This window comes from Salvelinus alpinus, chromosome 9 (genome assembly GCF_045679555.1).
Source record: "Salvelinus alpinus chromosome 9, SLU_Salpinus.1, whole genome shotgun sequence".
NCBI classification, from domain to species: domain Eukaryota; kingdom Metazoa; phylum Chordata; class Actinopteri; order Salmoniformes; family Salmonidae; genus Salvelinus; species Salvelinus alpinus.
This window is the reverse complement of record NC_092094.1, coordinates 53,486,408-53,507,235: the sequence shown is the minus strand read 5'-3', so window position 1 is coordinate 53,507,235 and position 20,828 is coordinate 53,486,408. Positions and strand designations below refer to the sequence as shown.

The following is a 20,828-nucleotide window of genomic DNA, read 5'->3' as shown; positions in this document are numbered from 1 at the left end:
ATTAGCCTACCATTATTATAATTCCCGTGCATTAAAACACCTACATTTTCCCCTTAAATTACAATATGTGCTTGCAGTACAGTTGATCAACCACTAGAAGTAATGTGTTCTGCGATCTCTGCACGAGTGCACGTAGTAGATGGACCGTAGAGATCACAGTAGTAAGGCACAAAAAAATGCAGGAGGCGGGAACAGTAAATAGATAAACCCAGCGCTCGTGGATGCTCAGCACAACAAGTTAGCTTGTTAGTCAGCCGAAATTTGATCTACTCGGTGCTCCTGCCTTTGTGTTGACAGCGCGACAACTCTGACAACCGTTTCCCCCCTTCCAGTCTTGTCTACCATTTTCACTTTACCCACGGACTTCTTCCTTTAGAATACGATTATGTGGACATTCGACCCTAATTTCTCTTCTCTGAGTCCGCCGCGGAAATGACATACTCGACAGCATATCTACCCAGTTTCCACGGTAGGTTTGATCCATGTCGAGACCGCAGACATTGTCAACGAGAGGCAGATGTATTTCTGCTTCGCTTTCCTGGTACTGTATTTACCCGTTATTTTACAAGATAGACAAGTTAATTGGAAATATGACAGACAGCTTATGGTAATGAACAGATGATTCAAGTCGGACAGTAACATTATTATTATTATTATTATTATGTTATTACATAACATCTAGGTTCGTGCTTGGTCATTGAATTATCCATTTGAATTACATAATGCAAATCTTTCGACACTCGTGCCACTGTGCGGTGGTAGTCTATGCACTCATCCTGCCTATTTAGCTATACATAATTACAAAGGAAACCAAAACTGATAAGTCATTCTTCTGTGCCAACTTTGTGCAGTGTTCATCTAGAACAATGAAAAATGTGTGCAGAGAGATTTCCAGTGTGCTGACAATATGAAATCATGGCTGCTCAAATAGACTGCACGGTTCTCAGTAGTTTCTACTTTGGGAATGGAAACTTGTCACCCAGCACATGATGTTCCACTCATGGGTATGTCAGATATGTAGTTGGGGGTATTATGATTAGTTTAGCCAACAGCCCCATGTACATTTAGTGTCTGTCTGAAAGGTAATGACATGTATTTTCTAATGGTTAGTATCAAACGGGTCATACATTCCAGAGAGGGGTTAATAATTAGACACAAGTGTGTTTGAAACCATTTGGCATACTTTTGTATATATAGTGTAGCATCCTCTCTGATCTCCATGTAACCACTCATAGACTGAACCACATGATTATTATTAGCTTCTTCTGACACAATGTATTATCCAGCTGCAACATCTAGCCCAGTGCTCCCTTGGGCTTGCATATTATGAAAAACTTCAAATAAATCGTTTTGACGGTATTGAAAAACCATCCTGTGGCTTTTTCCAAATACCGCGGTGTACGGTATATACTGTATATCGCCCAAGCCTATCACACAATACCAATTACAGCCATCAGAATTGTAAAAACCCTCTTTAATGAAAGAGATGGATCAATTATTCTGTCCCATTATAATGGGGAATAGTCCGTTTTATTGTACTTGTATTGGAAATGAAAGGTGCTAATTGAGCACTGCAGGCTATGTTTGGCCAGCCTAATATTCTAAAGTGAAGTAGGTTGGGAGCGTCAAAGAGAACCCATTTATAAAACTGTGGACACAGCTCTCGGCGGCGAGGTAATTTACATCTCAAGGTTCTGTATCTGCTTGTTTTGTAGATATAACGGCTGTCTGAAAGTCAAGTTGGACAGATCAGCCTCAACTAAACCAAACAGTAAAATGGACTTCGTGGGCGAAGATATTACTTTACTAGTAAATTATTGAATTATTGCTTGTCATGCAACTTCCTTAGACCTATCCACCACACATGCCCCCTGTCTATTGGTATGCTTCTCCCATAATGACTGATTTACTGTGTGGCCTGGTGTGATGTTGTTTACAGTTTCCGGTCCACTAGGCTTAAGCCAAAATCTTTTTCTAGGGGGAAATGTTTCCCCTCCACAGAGTTGAGACAGGCACAATGTGGTCGTTTCCCCTAGCGTTGTTTGGAATGGACTCCTCGTTTGGGGACAGGGAGCACTGAAGGGATGAGATCACTCAAGGACACTTAAACAAGAGACCCATTGAGGAGATTTAGAAGCATTTTGGCTCTGATTTGGAGTCAGTAGCAGCACTACACAATATAACTGTTTGTGTTTGTTTAGTTGTAAAACCGCCATCCCTTGAATGTCTTTTGGACTCAAAGTTACTACTCATTAGAACTCCCGAAGAGCAGCCATTATCTATCGTTCTATCGTCTGTCAAATAACAGTGAACAGGACTCAAAGATTGAATCAATTTAATTTCAGTACAGTAGATGGGTGTTGATTCCAGCGAGAGGGGAATATTATTTTCGGAACCATTTTGCATCATCACTAATTAGCAGTTCAGCACATCAGCGTTTCTCGTACTGTTACGCAAAATCAAGGTGAACCTTTACTATCATAGAAGACATTAAACATCCATAACCAAACTGGCTAAAACTCTGTTGTTGGCCGATGGTAGCTATAGCTACACATGTTTACCTGAGTTCTAACGTCACTAACATTACCAGCAGCAGTAACAGTAAGTCCAGGTATAATGGCTAACACAAACATTGACCACGTTTACATGCGCACAGTATTCCCGGATAGTAGCTCATATCCAGATTAAGGTCTTATTCGGGATAAGCTGTTTACATGCACCTTTGATATCCCACTCAGGAGTATCCCTTTAACCATGAATAAACAGAATATTCCTCATTTAAGTTCATATGGGTTAAATTGAATAGTAACTGAAATCTGGACACTGACTGTAGGACCTATAACCTCTCACGTGTAGTCGAATATAATATTAACTCTGGCAGAATTATGCACTTCTTGCAGTAAAACGATAGAACTTATGTTAATTTTGTCTCAGGAACAGGATTGGAGAAATATTATTTATTTGTTTCGGCATCTCTTCAGAAAATGCGCGTGTAATGTATTTTCTTTGACACTGTTATGCAAGCAGACAGTATTTTAACCACATAAATAATGCACCCAAGATGAACTGAAGTCTTATCAGAAACGTGTTTCATCGGTTTCTCAGCGTTTCATTTCCTTAAAACCGGTCAAACTGATGACATTTGGACATTTTTCAGAGGACCAGGCTTTCCACTGTTTTGGAGTTATTGCATTCTTGCCGGTCACTAAACGCCGACCTAAACGAAACAGACAACTTTACTGGTGTTAACTAGATTACTAATGCAATAATTATATCGATGTAAGACATTCTTCAGGTGAGCGCTACTTTATTTTGTCTTCTGGGGCAACAAGTTATGACAGAAGAGAAGCTGCATGTATCTAACTATAGCTGACAAACAAATGGCCTACAAAGTGTTGGAAATTTGGTATATAGCCTCGTTATTGTTTTTTTATTGTGTTCCTTTTTCTTTTTTTCTTTTAGTTTATTTGGTAAATATTTTCTTAACTCTTCTTGAACTGCGCCGTAGGTTAAGTGCTTGTAAGTAAGCATTTCACGGTAATGTCTACACTTGTTGTATTATAATATGGCCTACCAAATGTTGGAAATTATAAGCAGAAACCTTTCTAAAATAGGGGTGAAAGTAGCCAGTAGGCTTTACAGTCCAGTGCGGAGTATCAGCAAAATAAATTATTATGGAATTATTATGGTGGATTTAACTGCACAGGTGCCCTACCTTTCAAAGTGATTTGTTTGACAATCAGATGAAAACATCACACAACAACCATGATATGCGAACCTGAGCCTGCACAGACCACAAAAAACTACACTATATGCGATAAGATGTTTACATGCAACAGTATCCCGTCTAAGACCAGGCATCTTATCCGGGTTTGTCATAACCGGGATACAAGCTTTTTCGGGTTATTGTAAATGGGATATGTTATTGTAAATGGGATATGTTATTGTAAATGGGATATGATGTTTATATGCGTCATCTCAAAAACAGAATACTTGAGTACCCCGAATAATAATGGGATATTGGTGTGCATGTAAATGTGGTCAGTGGCTACCATAATATCCTGCAAGTTATATCAGCCAATAAAGATCAGGCAGTTGATCAAAAATAAAGACATATCTTGAAATAAACATTGACATTAATCCGATTGGTATTTGACCGTTAATTTCTGCAAAACTTGCAGTGTTGATGGAGTTGTTGTTGCTTGCTTGCTAGCTAGCTAGCTAGCTTATTCCATCCCCATACACCATGTTAAATCCGAGTGGGCCAGTTTGTTTTGCATGGCACGTTTTTTTAATCATCTACTATCAACATAACATGACATAACTCTTTGGGCACTTTAGTACCTACTTACTTGATTCGCCTCCATCACCGAAGCCACCAGCAGGCTGTTCCTTTCTTGACTTCAAAGCTGCAGTGTATTGTTGGTATACGAGTTTTTGATAAATGTAATTCAAATTGCGAAAACAGAAGTCTTTTTTTATAAAATTTTGCGTAAAGACCGTTTTGATGGAATATAATCAGTCGACGTTGTTTTAGATTTGTGGAATATATATTGTGCAACCTTTCCTTTAACAGCACAGGTGAGGCTGGATTATTGATAAAATCTCTGAATGAAATATACTTTTGAACATCCAGTGGTTGTTTTTAATATTGTATCTAGATTATTTCTAACCATCATCTCAATGCTAGCCTGGTCCTAGATGTCTTTCGATCTCTGTGTGACAATGACCATGGGAGTTGGCAAGACAGCACACACAGATCTGGGACCAGGCCATCTCAGTGTACGTCACTCTGGTTCTGGTGGAGCTAGGACGCTAGACAGCACACACAGATCTGGGACCAGGCCATCTCATTGCACGTCACTCTGGTCCTGGCGGAGCTAGGACGCCAGACAGCACACACAGATCTGGGACCAGGCCATCTCATTGCACGTCACTCTGGTCCTGGCGGAGCTAGGACGCCAGACAGCACACACAGATCTGGGACCAGGCCATCTCATTGCACGTCACTCTGGTCCTGGCGGAGCTAGGACGCTAGACAGCCAGTCAGTCACCAAGGGGCTTACTGAACTTCAGAGAACATGACGCTTTGAATAAAAGTGGGAAGGGAAGAGCATGTTTCGCAGATGAAACCAGGAGATACCTGGTCTGTGGAGTCACCGGGCATTCACCTACACTGACCTCAGATCCAGTTCTTCCTACCTGACTACCTGACTGGCAAATTAGGATAAAGTTCTAGAAAGGAAAGATGGAGAGAGCAAGGTTGTGTAACTAATAAAAGGAAAATCTTACCAAGCACAGCATATACACAGAGTGTACAAAACATTAGGAACACCTTCCTAATATTGAGTTGCACCCCCTTTTGCTCTCAGAACAGCCTCAATTAGTCGGGGCAAGGACTCTAGAACTTGTCAAGCGTTCCACAGGGATGCTGGCCCATGTTGACACCAATGCTTCCCACGGTTGTGTCAAGTTGGCTGGATGTCCTTTGGGTGGTGGACCATTATTGACACACAGAGGAAACTGTTGATTAAAGTGGATGTAACAAGTGACATCAATAGGAGAACATAGCTTTCACCTGGATTCACCTGGTCAGTCTGTCATGGAAAAAGTTCCTAATGTTTTGTACACTCAGTGTATCCAGGACCTCTGCACCAGGCGGTGTCATAGGAAAGCCCCAAAAATGGTCAAAGACCCCAGCCACCCTAGTCATAGATTGTTCTCTCTACTACTGCATGGCAAGCGGTACCAGAGTGCCAAGTCTAGGACAAAAAAGATTCTCAACAGTTTTTACCCCCAAGCCATAGGATTCCTGAACAGGTAATCAAATGGCTACCCAGACTATTTGCATTGTGTGCCACCCCCCCAACCCCTCTTTTACGCTGCTGCTACTCTCTGTGTATCATATATGCATAGTGACTTTAACTATACATTTATGTACATACTACCTCAATTGGCCTGACCAACCAGTGCCCCCGCACATTGGCTAACCGGGCTATCTGCATTGTGTCCCGCCACCCGCCAACCCCTCTTTTACGCTACTGCTACTCTCTGTTTATCATATATGCATAGTCACTTTAACCATATCTACATGTACAGTGGGGAGAACAAGTATTTGATACACTGCCGATTTTGCCGGTTTTCCTACTTACAAAGCATGTAGAGGTCTGTAATTTTTATCATAGGTACACTTCAACTGTGAGAGACGGAATCGAAAACAAAAATCCAGAAAATCACATTGTATGATTTTTAAGTAATTAATTTGCATTTTATTGCATGACATAAGTATTTGATACATCAGAAAAGCAGAACTTAATATTTGGTACAGAAACCTTTGTTTGCAATTACAGAGATCATACGTTTCCTGTAGTTCTTGACCAGGTTTGCACACACTGCAGCAGGGATTTTGGCCCACTCCTCCATACAGACCTTCTCCAGATCCTTCAGGTTTCGTGGCTGTCGCTGGGCAATACGGACTTTCAGCTCCCTCCAAAGATTTTCTATTGGGTTCATGTCTGGAGACTGGCTAGGCCACTCCAGGACCTTGAGATGCTTCTTACGGAGCCACTCCTTAGTTGCCCTGGCTGTGTGTTTCGGGTCGTTGTCATGCTGGAAGACCCAGCCACGACCCATCTTCAATGCTCTTACTGAGGGAAGGAGGTTGTTGGCCAAGATCTCGCGATACATGGCCCCATCCATCCTCCCCTCAATACGGTGCAGTCGTCCTGTCCCCTGTGCAGAAAAGCATCCCCAAAGAATGATGTTTCCACCTCCATGCTTCACGGTTGGGATGGTGTTCTTGGGGTTGTACTCATCCTTCTTCTTCCTCCAAACACGGCGAGTGGAGTTTAGACCAAAAAGCTCTATTTTTGTCTCATCAGACCACATGACCTTCTCCCATTCCTCCTCTGGATCATCCAGATGGTCATTGGCAAACTTCATACGGGCCTGGACATGCGCTGGCTTGAGCAGGGGGACCTTGCATGCGCTGCAGGATTTGAATCCACAACGGCGTAGTGTGTTACTAATGGTTTTCTTTGAGACTGTGGTCCCAGCTCTCTTCAGGTCATTGACCAGGTCCTGCCGTGTAGTTCTGGGCTGATCCCTCACCTTCCTCATGATCATTGATGCCCCACGACGTGAGATCTTTCATGGAGCCCCAGACCGAGGGTGATTGATCGTCATCTTCAACTTCTTCCATTTTCTAATAATTGCGCCAACAGTTGTTGCCTTCTCACCAAGCTGCTTGCCTATTGTCCTGTAGCCCATCCCAGCCTTGTGCAGGTCTACAATTTTATCCCTGATGTCCTTACACAGCTCTCTGGTCTTGGCCATTGTGGAGAGGTTGGAGTCTGTTTGATTGAGTGTGTGGACAGGTGTCTTTTATACAGGTAACGAGTTCAAACAGGTGCAGTTAATACAGGTAATGAGTGGAGAACAGGAGGGCTTCTTAAAGAAAAACTAACAGGTCTGTGAGAGCCAGAATTCTTACTGGTTGGTAGGTGTTCAAATACTTATGTCATGCAATAAAATGCAAATTAATTACTTAAAAATCATACAATGTGATTTTCTGGATTTTTGTTTTAGATTCCGTCTCTCACAGTTGAAGTGTACCTATGATAAAAATTACAGACATCTACATGCTTTGTAAGTAGGAAAACCGGCAGTGTAAAATCGGCAGTGTATCAAATACTTGTTCTCCCCACTGTACATACTACCTCAATCAGCCCGACTAACCGGTGCCTGTATGTAGCCTCGCTACTGTTATTTTTCACTGTCTTTTTACTGTTGTTTTATTTCTTTACTTACCTTTTGTTCACCTAATACCTTATTTGCACTGTTGGTTAGAGCCTGTAAGTAAGCATTTCACTGTAAGGTCTACACCTGTTGTATTCGGCGCACGTGACAAGTAAACTTTGATTTGATTTGATTTCTCAAAGGGGAATGCGTTGCTGTAAGCCGTGTATCCTGATTAAATCCGAAGGGAACAGACAGGACAGGCACAGACACTTTGAATGATAGTTTGTTAATGCTAGGGATGTAACAAATTAAAATGTTTATACCACCATTTTAAAAAATCGGTTTTCCACATGAATTCACAATGCAGCTGCGCTTCTGCCAGCAACAGTTTGGGCCTCACGGTGTGTCCCTTTCAGATGGTTAAGCATTGAACCTGTACTACCATTACTATACCTCAATTCCACCTTGCAAAGTTTGCATTTCATTCTCATTTATCTTCTCAAAGTATTGTCATACAGGACTTCACCGCTGCCCCTTGCCTTTTTTGCCTTTTTTGCCTAGTTAAATAAAAAATATTTAAAAAATACTTAATATCGCTGTCTACATTTAAATTATGCATCTTGCCCTTTATAGCCTATCGTCTAGTTAGGCTATAAAACGGAAAATAATATGTTTTGTGATAATGGCACTGTGTTTTTCGTTTAGGGATTTTTGTTAACGTCAAGGATCCCAATTTCGTTTCAAAGTTTTAATGTTCACACCCCTAGTTCCTGTATCATAGTGATCACACCTCAGTGGTCACACGTCAACCTGCATCAAGAAGCTGCGATCGATAAAGCCGTGCTTAGACACTCTCCTTGATCTCCACACTCAGGGCCAAATCAACCAATACACCACCTTCACCCTACGCCACTGTGATTAGAGAAGAGAAATGGGGATGAGACTAATTAGATCTATTTATGTTCCCAGCCACATCACAGGAAATGGGTTTCCAAGAATCAGGGAGCCATGGAAACCGTAGTCATGGTTTGTCTCGATGGAGCTTGTACCTGTCTACTCAGGCAGTGTGTGTGATGTCCGCAGCTGTTGCAGATAGGATCACGTCAGGAGATGGGTGGACTGGAGAGAAAGGAAAGGAAGGGAACAGAGAGGCGTCAACTCTTCTTAAAGATGCTGTCTGGGACCTTAAGCACTTACTTCATAACATATTGTACGGAACATTTCATACGAAATGGATGGCGTAGTACACAATTGTGCACAATTTTCGAGGGACCTGTTTTTGCTTGTGAGCACTACTTCCATAACTAATGGGTGACAATATACAAAAGCTCTGGAGCATCACTTTAATGACAGCTGAAGGCGACAGGAACAGGAAGCCAGATACACTTATATAGTACGACAACAGACTGACTAAATATTTTTCACATCTTATCCCATGTTTTTACTCTGAAATACATTTCGGCACATTCACTCTACTATTTCTATCCACCATTTCAACACTATCAGAATTCTGTTCCTATGTATTTATTTTTTAGAAGTGGGTCTTTGTTCTGTTTAGCGCCGTTTTAAATTGTGACTCCCTTTTGAAGGCATTCATGTTTGTCTAAGGGAACGGAAAGGCTACACTTGCTCACAGATGATTCGTTTCGCAAACACTCTCAAGGTCCTCTGTTTTGTGTGCTACCTGACCTTTCGTGAGTTAACCTGCACTCTTCATATAGCCCAGGTTGTGTTTGCACTGGGTTTCTATCGGTTGACCATTAAACAACGTGTCTCCTCATGTCCACTTTAGAACTCGGTAACAAGAAGAATAAAATGCCCGACTCGAATGGCCTTTTCTCAGGCTGTTGCCATGGCGACCGAGAGAGGAAAATACCTGCATGCATAGCGGCCGTACGTGACTGTGTGGCAGAGTGAGATTTTGCAAGCAGTGGGGACAAAAGAAAGCCCACTGACAATATGTGCAAAATCTGTGCAACACTGTCACGGTACTGCCAAGAGTTTTTTTTTGTGGTGATGCGTTTGGTCTTTGTCGAGTAAGGAAGCCTTTGTCTATCCGTAGTGCAGGGCCACTGGACAGAGAATAACGAGCCAGGCTTGGCATGCAGTAGAGAGTAATTTCCTTATATTGCTCCATTCTCTTTTCACTGCCATTATTAAAAAACATCGTCCTCCCGAAACGTGTTGGTGGCCTGTAATCTACCCTCATCATCTCCTGTAATATTTCCCTCAAACAATAAGATCACTATTCCGTCTCATTTTACCGTTTCTCTTTTTTTGAGGTCATGGTGGGGATATAAAACTCCCTTTGTGTCCGGACAGTCCGGGCGGGCAGTGTCTGGTGCCAACTCTATCCCATGGCAGTCCCGACTCCCGTCACATTGCAACTAAAGAAAACACAATGCCAGCTAGTCCTCCGGACCAGCCCTGAGCTTTTCCCTGAGCTGCGTTTTGGACATCCTCCAAAAGCACAATTATCTCCTCTTCAGTGTCCTTGGGTGAGGTAGCATTGGTGAGGATTGGGAACCTGGCAAGATATAATTGACTAAGTACAGAATACAGAATATGGGGTTGATAGACCAAGAGCTGTGAATGCCTCATCTCCCTGGTTAAAGTAGGGCTGATTCAGCCCTTTGAGTTCGAATGTGAGTGTAGTTACTTAATTTCACATTGAATCGTGTGTGTGTGTGTGTGTGTGCATTTGTCATTCTCTCATCTCATAAGGCGCACACATACAGACCCATCAACCTAGTTACTTTTGGCACTCATTGTGTCTCTGCTGCTTCTCCGTTTGCTGCCACCACACTATTTACACTGCATCACTACCTGTCACAGTGTTTGTCATCTCTCGTTGTCAACTCGCTGTCATGCCATGTAATCCTCTGTAGGCCTATCTGTCTCAATGTAAACTCATCGCTGCCTGGCATCCCCGGTTGAACCTTCAGTGTTAACCGTTGTCCTTTGAATGCTTGAAAGAATATCTCGAGAATGGGTGTTTATCATGTACACCAATGAAGAATGTGGGGTCTTCAGCATCTTCAGAGGAACAAAGTTGAAGTCCTTGAAAGGCTTTAGGGGGTGATAAGGGATTTTACAGCAGGGGGAGGTTGAAAGACCTTGTTCTTGGTGTGCGTCAAGCAGGTATGAAACACGGGCTTGAATGGAGACAGGTCAAGCTCAGTGGTGGCCTTATCTCAGAATCACTTCCATCTTATCAGCCTTCCTCATCTGTTTGAACTGCATCTGTTCAGCAAACTGGCTCTGTTTTATTCCCTTCAGAACACTGAAGGGAAGTTGAAACAATGGTATTTTGTTTGATGTGCCCGCTAATTACTGTTTCTAAATGTGTTCATTGTTCACCCAGTCGAAGGAGTCTACGTGCTTTGCCAAGCTAACGGTTGTGAAACTGTGCGAGCGCCCACGCCTCAACCTTTCTCTCTGCAGTCTTTTAACGATGGTCGAACCTCTATATTTAGTCGTTATCTCCCACACTCCCTCCCTCCCTCCTTCCCCTTCCCACCTTTTCAATAAGCTGGGCTGTTTGCTGAACTGACAGCCTGATCCTCACGTCACTGCTCCGCCCGTCTTGTCAGTTATCATCTACCTTGTCTCTCCATTCCCAGCCAACCAATCAACTGTCACCTACCTTGTCTCTCCATTCCATGCTAGCCAATCAACTGTTAGCGTGCCTGTCTTCCCTCATACAGCCACCCAGTCTGCAGTTGTTATTCTCATTAGTGACTTTCTACTCTCTTAGAGAAGGGTATTAGCTAATGAAAGAGGGCTTTGTTGTTTCAGGTCAGGGCCAGTTTAGTGGATTGACAGGAAACCACTAATGACAAGCAGAAAACCACACTTTGTTGCGGTTGTCTCAACTCGTGAGCAGAACAACTGGAATCCCACAGTTATTAGCACGTGGATACCCAAAGCTGGTCAGCCAAACCAATTAATTAGGGGTCCATCAAGGTGTGTGACTCTCACAACTTTTGGTTTGGAGGTGACAAAGCTGAACACAGAAGCATGTCGGTTCTACGAAATATATTCCCAAATAAATGTATTCTCAAATATTGTGTTTTCTCTGTTACACTGTGTAAACTGAACTGAACAGACATATACTACCGTTCAAAAGTTTGGGGTCACTTAGAAATGTCCTTGTTTTTGAAAGAAAACACATTTTTTGTCCATTTAAAATAACATACAATTGATCAGAAATACAGTGTAGACATTGTTCATGTTGTAAATGACTATTGTAGCTGTAAATGGCAGATTTTTTATGGAATATCTGCATAGGCGTTCAGAGGCCCATTATCAGCAACCATCACTCCTGTGTTCCAATGGCACGTTGTGTTAGCTAATCCAAGTTTATCATTTTAAAAGGCTAATTGATCATTAGAAAACCCTTTTGCAATTATGTTAGCACAGCTGAAAACTGTTGTCCTGATTAAAGAAGCAATAAAACTGGACTTCTTTAGACTAGTTGAGTATCTGGAGCATCAGCATTTGTGTGTTCGATTACAGGCTCAAAATGGCCAGAAACAAATAACTTTCTTCTGAAACTCATCAGTCTATTCTTGTTCTGAGAAATTAAGGCTATTCCATGCGAGAAATTGCCAAGAAAATGAAGATCTCGTACAACGCTGTGTACTACTCCCTTCACAGAACAGCACAAACTGGCTCTAAACAGAGTAGAAAGAGGAGTGGGAGGCCCCGGTGCACAACTGAGCAAGAGGACAAGTATAGGACAAGTATATTAGAGTGTCTAGTTTGAGAAACAGACACCTCACAAGTCCACAACTGGCAGCTTCATTAAATAGTACCCGCAGAACACCAGTCTCAACGTCAACAGTGAAGAGGCAACTCCGGGATACTGGCCTTCTAGGCAGAGTTCCTCTGTCCAGTGTCTGTGTTCTTTTGCCCATCTTAATCTTTTATTTTTATTGGCCAGTCTGAGATATGGCTTTTTCTTTGCAACTCTGCCTAATTTGTACATGTAGGTAGGGGTAAAGTGACTATGTATAGATAATAAACAGCGAGTAGCAGCAGTGTAAAAACAAATGGGGTGGAGGTGTCAATGTAAATAGTGCGGGTGGCCATTTTATTAATTGTTCAGCAGTCTTATGGCTTGGGGGTAGAAGCTGTTAAGGAGCCTTTTGGTCCTAGACTGTGGCGCTCCGGTACCGCTTGCTGTGCGGTAGCAGAGAGAACAGTCTATGGGTGACTGGAGGCCTTGACAATTTTTTGGGCTTTCCTCTGACACCGCCTAGTATATAGGTCCTGGATGGAAGGAAGCTTGGCCCCAGTGATGTACTGGGCCGTATGCACTACCCTCTGTAGCGCCTTACGTCAGATGCCGACCATTTGCCATACTAGGCGGTGATGCAACCGGTCAGGATGCTCTCGATGGTGCAACTGTAGAACTTTTTGAGAGTCTGGGGACCCATTCCAAATCTTTTCAGTCTCCTGAGGTGTTGTCGTGCCCTCTTCATGACTGTCTTGGTGTGTTTGGACCATCATAGTTTATTGGTGATGTGGACACCAAGAAACTTGAAACTCGACACGCTCCAGGACTTCAGCCCTGTCAATGTTAATAGGGGCCTGTTCGGCCCTCCTTTTCCTATTGTTCACGATCAGCTCCTTTGTCTTGCTCTGCCAGGTCTCTGACCTCCTCCCTATAGGCTGTCTCATCGTTGTCGATAATCAGGCCTAACACTGTTGTGTCGTCAGCTAACTTAATGATGGTGTTGGAGTCGTGTTTGGCCATGCAGTTGTAGGTGAACAGGGAGTACAGGAGGGGACTAAGCACGCACCCCTGAGGGGCCCCAGTGTTGAGGATCAGCGTGGCAGACGTGTTGTTGCCTACCCTTAACACCTTGGGGCGGCCCGTCGGGAAGTCCAGGAACCAGTTGCAGAGGGAGGTGTTTAGTCCCAGGGTCCTTAGCTTAGTGATGAGTTTTGTGGGCACTATGGTGGTGAACGCTGAGCTGTAGTCAACGAACAGCATTCTCACATAGGTGTTCCTTTTGTCCAGGTGGGAAAGGGCAGTGTGGAGTGCGATTGAGATTGCGTCATCTGTGGATCTGTTGGGGCGGTATGCGAATTGGAGTGGATCTAGGGTATCCGGGATGATGCTGTTGATGTGAGGCATGACCAGCCTTTCAAAGCACTTCATGGCTACCAAAGTGGTACGGGGCGGTAATCATTTAAGCAGGTTACCTTCGCTTCCTTGGGAACAGGGACTTCGGTTATCTGCTTGAAACATGTAGGTATTACAGACTCGGTCAGGGAGAGGTTGAAAATGTCAGTGAAGACACTTGCCAGTTGGTCCAAAGTAATTCAAAGCCTGTACTTTATCACTTAGGATGAAACTTTCCCGTGATACTATTTTTTCTATGTAATGTTGTTATTAAAACAAAATCAGACAGCCCCATAGTAGAACAGTTGACCTATTTACCTAGTCAGCTTGTTGTTGTGTGCTGTATGCGAGAAAAATATTCCTCGAGGCGCATTCAAGTTGCGAGAGCCATAGATAGGGAGGGAAACATGTAGTCTTTTAGACAAGCAGTCAATTGCGGGAAAACAGTTTTGAAAGCAGTTTTTGCAAATGTATTTTGAAAGCAGTTTTGGCCTTTGTTAAAAGAGAGGGATCCCGTCATTTTACAACTAGGGCTGGAGATTTCCAGGGATCTCACAATATGATATTATCACAATAATTCTATATGTATTGCAATTCGATATTGTGATTTTATTGTGATTCGATGTTCCAATCATATTGCTCACCATATGTCTACTGCAGAGGGACGAGAGAGAGACAAAATAAAATGAGTTTTGATCAGTCATGGGAATGAAAGTGCTGAAAACAAATTTAAAAAGAAGATGGAGAACAAGCTATGAAGGCAAGATACTGGATTTTAGGCACAGGTACAGCCAACTAGCACAAAAATAATATTGTGATGTTGTCAAAACGATACGATATATTGTTAAAATGAATATCCCGATATGTAACTGATTCCCCCCCCTCACTAGTAGTCATTTGCACAGTGCAACATTTTTCACTGACTTCAGATCTGCTAAGAGTACAGAGAGTACTAAGCCTTTGAAACTGTTTATGAAAGGAAAGGTCCAGGGACAGCAAGGGAAATGCGCAAGTGGGAAATTGTGTCTGGGTAAAATTGCATTACCCACACATATTAAGGAGAGTGGGTGTCACTAGCTCTTCCTCAGAAGTGCTTTTCTCGCATTTTTAGCACCCTTCCCACTTTCTAAATAGTTATTGGCATCCTTGATAAAGATGAGCATATTAAACAAGTCAACCATTTTGATTAGTGCTTGGGGTTATCCACTTGCGGCCAAATGTCAGCATCCTGACAGAGGCAACCAAAACATATAGACTCTATGGTGGCTAAAATGGTAAGAGATCTGTCCATGCTCTGCTTTCTTGACATCTCAGTCGACCAGATATGTCCTACAGTCCTGGTCATGTGCGGTAAAGAGGGACATAGGTCAATTGCAGTTGGTCCAGAACAGGGTAGCACGTATTGCACTTAGATGTTGATGTGTTGAAGGTATCAAACTGTCTGTTCAAGCAGTTGGCACACAGTTCGGACATTTATCGGCAATCAGCAGGCTCTTCACAGTCTCCAGGTTCAGAACAGAGGCTGGGAAACGTACAGTAAAAAATAGAACCATGCCTACATGGAACTCTCTGCCACCCCAGGTAACTCAAGCTAGCAATTAAAACCAGATTCAAAAACCAGATAAAATAACACCTTACGGCACAATAGGGACTGCGAAGAGACACGGAAATATGTATATATTTTGTATTGTAATTTACACTGTATTATGTATTGTATTATGTAGGTGGGTGGCCTTGCACAAATCCTTGGCTTATGCGAGCCCGAACGGCTCATTGGGCAGGAGACATCTCCTGTTTCTGAAGAGTGAGGCAGAGTCAGGAGATTAAGTATTATTATGTATATTATGTATTTTATTTGTTGTGTTTTATTTCCTGTTTGGACCCCAGGAAGAGTAGCTGCTGCCGTGGTAGCGGATAATTGGGGAACCCAATAAATACCACTACCCGGTTTTTGGCTAAAATGTTCTGGTACTTGGTAAAGTTCATGATGCCGTTGACCTTAACAAGGGCCCCAGGACCAGTGGAAGTAAAATAGCCCCATAACATCAAAGATCCACCACCATATTTTACCATAGATATGAGGTACTTCTCTGCATATGCTTCTGTTTTTCAATGCCAAACCCACCATAAACATTTTGCAGTATCCATCTCAGTCTCCAGATTTGAACCCCATTGAAAACCAGTGGTTTGAATTGAAGAGGGCAGTCAATAAGCGCAGACAAAGGATGTCAAGGATCTGGGAAGATGATGTATGGAGGAATGGTCTGAGATCCCTCCCGGCGTGTTCTCCAATATCATAAAACATTTTAGAAAAAGGCTCAGTGTCGTTATCAAAGGGTAGGGTGCTGGAGTACTGAAAATGGGTGTTGATAATTTTGTCCCCTATCTTAAAAACAAATATATATATATATTACTTGTTAAACACAATCTCTTTCTCTGAGCAATTGTATTAATATAAAATACATTTCAAATTGTTTAGAACATGCAATATATTATTTATTTTATACAGCTTATTTTATATAGTCTTTTTTGCTCATCTTTATCAAGGGTGCCAATAATTATGGACCTAGCTGAAGCTGTGGACAATATCCTGGGAAAGTGAGTTTATAGGCTTTTTCACACCACTGAGCAGAGTGAAACCAAGCTGTACCGAGCTGGCCCTGTTACACATCCACCATTGTAGCTGAAAAAGACAATGTGAAAGGAAAATATCATCTGCCAGCACAGTTTGTCTCGAGTCAGCACTATAGTTAGAAAAGGGTTTGTGTATGTACTTGAATGAAGTGTTTCTGTTGATAATTTAGTCAGTGTGTGAACGGGTTTTGTGTTTTGTTCTGTCCCCTCAGGCTGAAGATGATGGAACACCAGGAGCAGAGTGATGACATCAGTGTCCTGAGCCCGCTGGAGTTGCTGGCAGAGGCCGCCAAGGAGGATGATGGACACTGCCAACCACAGTTCAGGTGAGGCATCTCTACTACCTATGGCACAGATTTAGGATCAGCTAACCCCCTACCCTCTCAAGCCTAATCTTAATTGTTGGGTTATAAAACTGACCTCAGAAAAACTGAACTAGGGTCAAGGCAACCTACTCCCTTCCCATACAGGGCTCCTGAGTGGCACAGCGGTCTAAGGCACTGCATCTCATTGCTAGAGGCATCACTACAGCCCCTGGTTCAATACCAGGCCATAGGGCGGTGCACAATTGGCCCAGAGTCGTCCGGGTTAGGGTTTGGCCGGGGTAGGCCGTCACTGTAAATACGAATTTGTTCTTAACTGACTTGCCTAGTTAAATAAAGGTTCAAAATAAAATACAGTACACTTATACGGATCCTGGATATGAGTGGCTTTGAGTGGTCAAAAAAATGTCTGTCCTCCCCTGTTATTTTAGCAATTGTTAGGGCAAATAGAAGAGGCTTCCGACTGTTGGTGTGAAAGTTGTCTGCCTCCCTGCAGACTCCAGAGTGATAAACAGATGGATAATGTCACCTCATGATGTACACACTCAGTCAGTCATAGTTAATGTGGCTACTCTGGTCACACCGCACCCCCAGCGAGCAAAACTAGTTGCAATGACGTCATTATCATGGTTCTATACTGGTTGCATAAGGACATTTCGTTAACATCTTTTTAGCAACCAGAAAATCACATTGTAATCTGTTTATATGACATCTTCTGAATCAGAAAACCAATTCTCAACCAGAAAAGAAAGTAATTAAGACTCCATGTGCCATTGGCGTCTGCCGTCATTGCTTTCTGCGCTGACTAAGGACAGGGAGGCAAATTAGCAACTAGCAGTATGATGTTCAGTGATATCTCCACCTCTTTTCACCATATTCAACAACACTGTCTTCTCCTCTTCGGTAGCCTACATGTCCCCACTTGCATTCTGCTCCACCTTGCAGTCTCCTCTGCATACGGGAGTGGTATAATTGCTCATGGCTTAGGATACAATAAGTCTGGAAACCGCCGGCAGCCTGGCATACAAAGAGAGTTAAAGGTCTCTATGGTCTATTTAGTTTTACATTGGTATCGAGTAGAATAGAATCACACCTCGTGATTCAACATTGATGACGAGGTGCAAATGCTGTCTTGAGGTCTGGGACCCACCCTTTTTCCAAAGTGTAATTATAGTGACATTTTCCTTGACTCAGGATGAGGATTAGCTTTCACATGCTATCCTAGCAATTACTATATAGTATTTCTGGAAAAGCTCTCTTTTCCTAACGCTATCTCATTTCTATATTCTACCCATCTGTCAACATGCCGTTTACATCATAGTCTTTTGATACAGTATAGTTGAACTTATCTATGGGTGTGATGAATCTAAAGTGCACAGAACAAACACACACACACACACACACACACACACACACACACACACACACACACACACACACACACACACACACACACACACACACACACACACACACACACACACACACACACACACACACACAGAGAGAGAGAGAGACTGTTACGGAGTAATGTCCTGACATAGACCCGTACCTACCCTGATTTGTGACTCCCAGTCACTGTCAGACCTGGGGTAACCTCTCACTGGCAGAGACGAACAGACAGACAGACACATTCTCTCTGTCAGGAACACAGCCAACAGAGTCAGAGATCACATCAGGCCTTTTAACACAGCGTCCTGGTTTTAACTGTCTGTCCAATAATACAGTACATTGCTATGCTATGCTATACAATACAACACAATATAATACAATAGAAATCAATGACAATATAACTTTATAAATCCCCCCAGGAGCAATTTTGAAGGCATTATTGAGAGTACAAATTCACAATGACATAAATTATTGGAACTGTCGGAACTAGAAGCACAAGCATTTTGCTACACTCACATTAACATCTGCTAACCATGTGTATGTGACCAATAAAATTGGATTTGAATTACATCTTGAACATACAATACAACACAACACGATAGTCCTAAAATTCATCCATACCATCAGACTATCATATCATACTGTGCATATGTGCTGTGGCTATAGTATACACTGCTTGGAGAACTTGGGCTATAATATGTATAACCAATAATGAACCTTGTTTTTAACAGCTATGTTATTCTATGAATTATGAAACATCAGCTCTTTAGCCCCAGTGTTGTTTTGGTTCAGATTCAGTTAATTTCAGCGAGTTGAGGCAGAATTCATAATACCAGTCAGACTCTATTGAGTTTCCTTACAGGTAACTACCCACCTAGCATCTTAATGTTAGTAAGTAATGCTATAGGGATAATTTACCCTTCAGCTGATCTGAGATCTGTCTGAAGCGCTCATAATAACAGCACTAACGGTGAGGCAGCAGTAGTCTGTGCTGTTCTGGGAGTGTGACTGATAAACAGGCTCTCTGGCAGCACATGAAAGCCTAGAAGGGTGCGTGCTGAGGGAGAAAATACAGAGGGAGTTAGGATCATTAGATATGAAAATGGGACCCCCCCCCCCCTCCGCCCCATACACACACACACATCACACAAACAGAAAAGGCACACACACTCAAAACGCACGCACGCCATCATACACACACACACACACACAAAGGCGTTGTGTCTCTGCTCACTCAGAGAGTCTCACGTGTAAAGAGAATCCCTGTGGTGATACTGGCTGCTCACTGCGCTGAGCCAAAGAGGGAAAACCAGACCTGGTCAGAGAGACGAGCTAGCTCTTTAAGAGGGAAAATGCTGGAAAATAAGTGGGCAAAACCATTGTCTATGTTGTCTATTGTCTATGTCTAGGTAAATATGTTGTCTATGTAGTCCATTGTCTATGATGTCTATTGACTTTGTTGTCCATTGTCTATGTTGTCTATGTCTAGGTAAATATGTTGTCTATGTTGCAACTCCGTCACTCGGTCGCATCGTTGCCATTGTTATCCGCTGCTTATTGATGTGTGACTGATGGTTAATACCAAGTCTTTCTGAACGGGGTCTAATGGCTGTTTCGTAAAATGTACACTCTCGTGGCCTGGAAATATCATGACATTGTTAACATAGACAAATAAAGAGTAGAAAACAACGTTGCCATCATTGTGATGTCGTCAAGTTTAATTTAGAGGAGTGGCAATGTTGCTTTGAGCTAGCAAAGTTAGTCAGAACTAGCGAGCAATGCTAACGTTAGCGAGCTGAAATTTCAGCACTCTCCCCTCAATCTTAGTCAGTTGTTTGGAGATGATCACAAAAGCTTGTCCTACAAATGATTTGCCTCCTTTTGAAATGTCATCGTGTTTCCAAGCCACAGTAATGCACTTCAGACTAGCACCCATTGAGATTGCATTGAGTAGAATGCTCAGCTGGACATCAGGCCTAAAACAAACGTTCAAAACAATATCGTGATGTAATGTGCAACCCATGAAAATGTTGTCTATGTAAATACAGGTTACTGCCAAAATAAAGGAAACACCAACATAAAGTGTCTTAATAGGGTATTGAGCCACCATGAGCCAGAACAGCTTCAATGCACTTTGGCATAGATTTGACAAGTGTCTGGAACTCTTGGAACTCCACAAGAAATTCCATAATTTGGTGTTTTGTTGATGGTGGTGGAAAACGCTGTCTCAAGCGCTCCAGAATCTCCCATAAGTGTTCAATTGGGTTGAGATCTATTGACTGAGATGGCAATGGCATATGGTTTACATTGTTTTCATGCTTATCAAACCATTCAGTGACCACTGAAGTGTTTCCATTATTTTGGCAGTTACCGGTATGTACAGTGCATTCGGAAAGTATTCAGATCTCTGGACTTTTTCCATATTCTGTTACAGCCTTATTCTAAAATTGATCAAATTGTTTTTTCCCCCCATCATTAATCTACACACAATACCCCATAATGACAGAGCCAAAAAATACATTTTTGCAAATGTATAAAAAGAAAATATGAAATATATGAAATATCATATTTGCATAAGTATTCAGATCCTTTATTCAGTACATTGT

The 20,828-nt window shown here is 42.4% G+C and overlaps 1 protein-coding gene across 2 annotated transcripts in view; it reads left to right on the top strand.

Moving 5' to 3' along the window:
• Window positions 1-243: 243 nt before the first annotated feature.
• Window positions 244-20,828, top strand: part of LOC139530358 (GRAM domain-containing protein 2A) — a 61,715-nt gene continuing 41,130 nt past the window's right edge. For both annotated transcript variants that reach the window (XM_071326682.1, XM_071326683.1), the window contains exons 1-2: window positions 244-469; window positions 16,720-16,833. In XM_071326682.1, coding sequence (XP_071182783.1) covers window positions 16,727-16,833 — 107 coding nt within the window. In that variant the 5' untranslated portion in view covers window positions 244-469; window positions 16,720-16,726. The remainder of the gene's footprint in view (window positions 470-16,719; window positions 16,834-20,828) is intronic.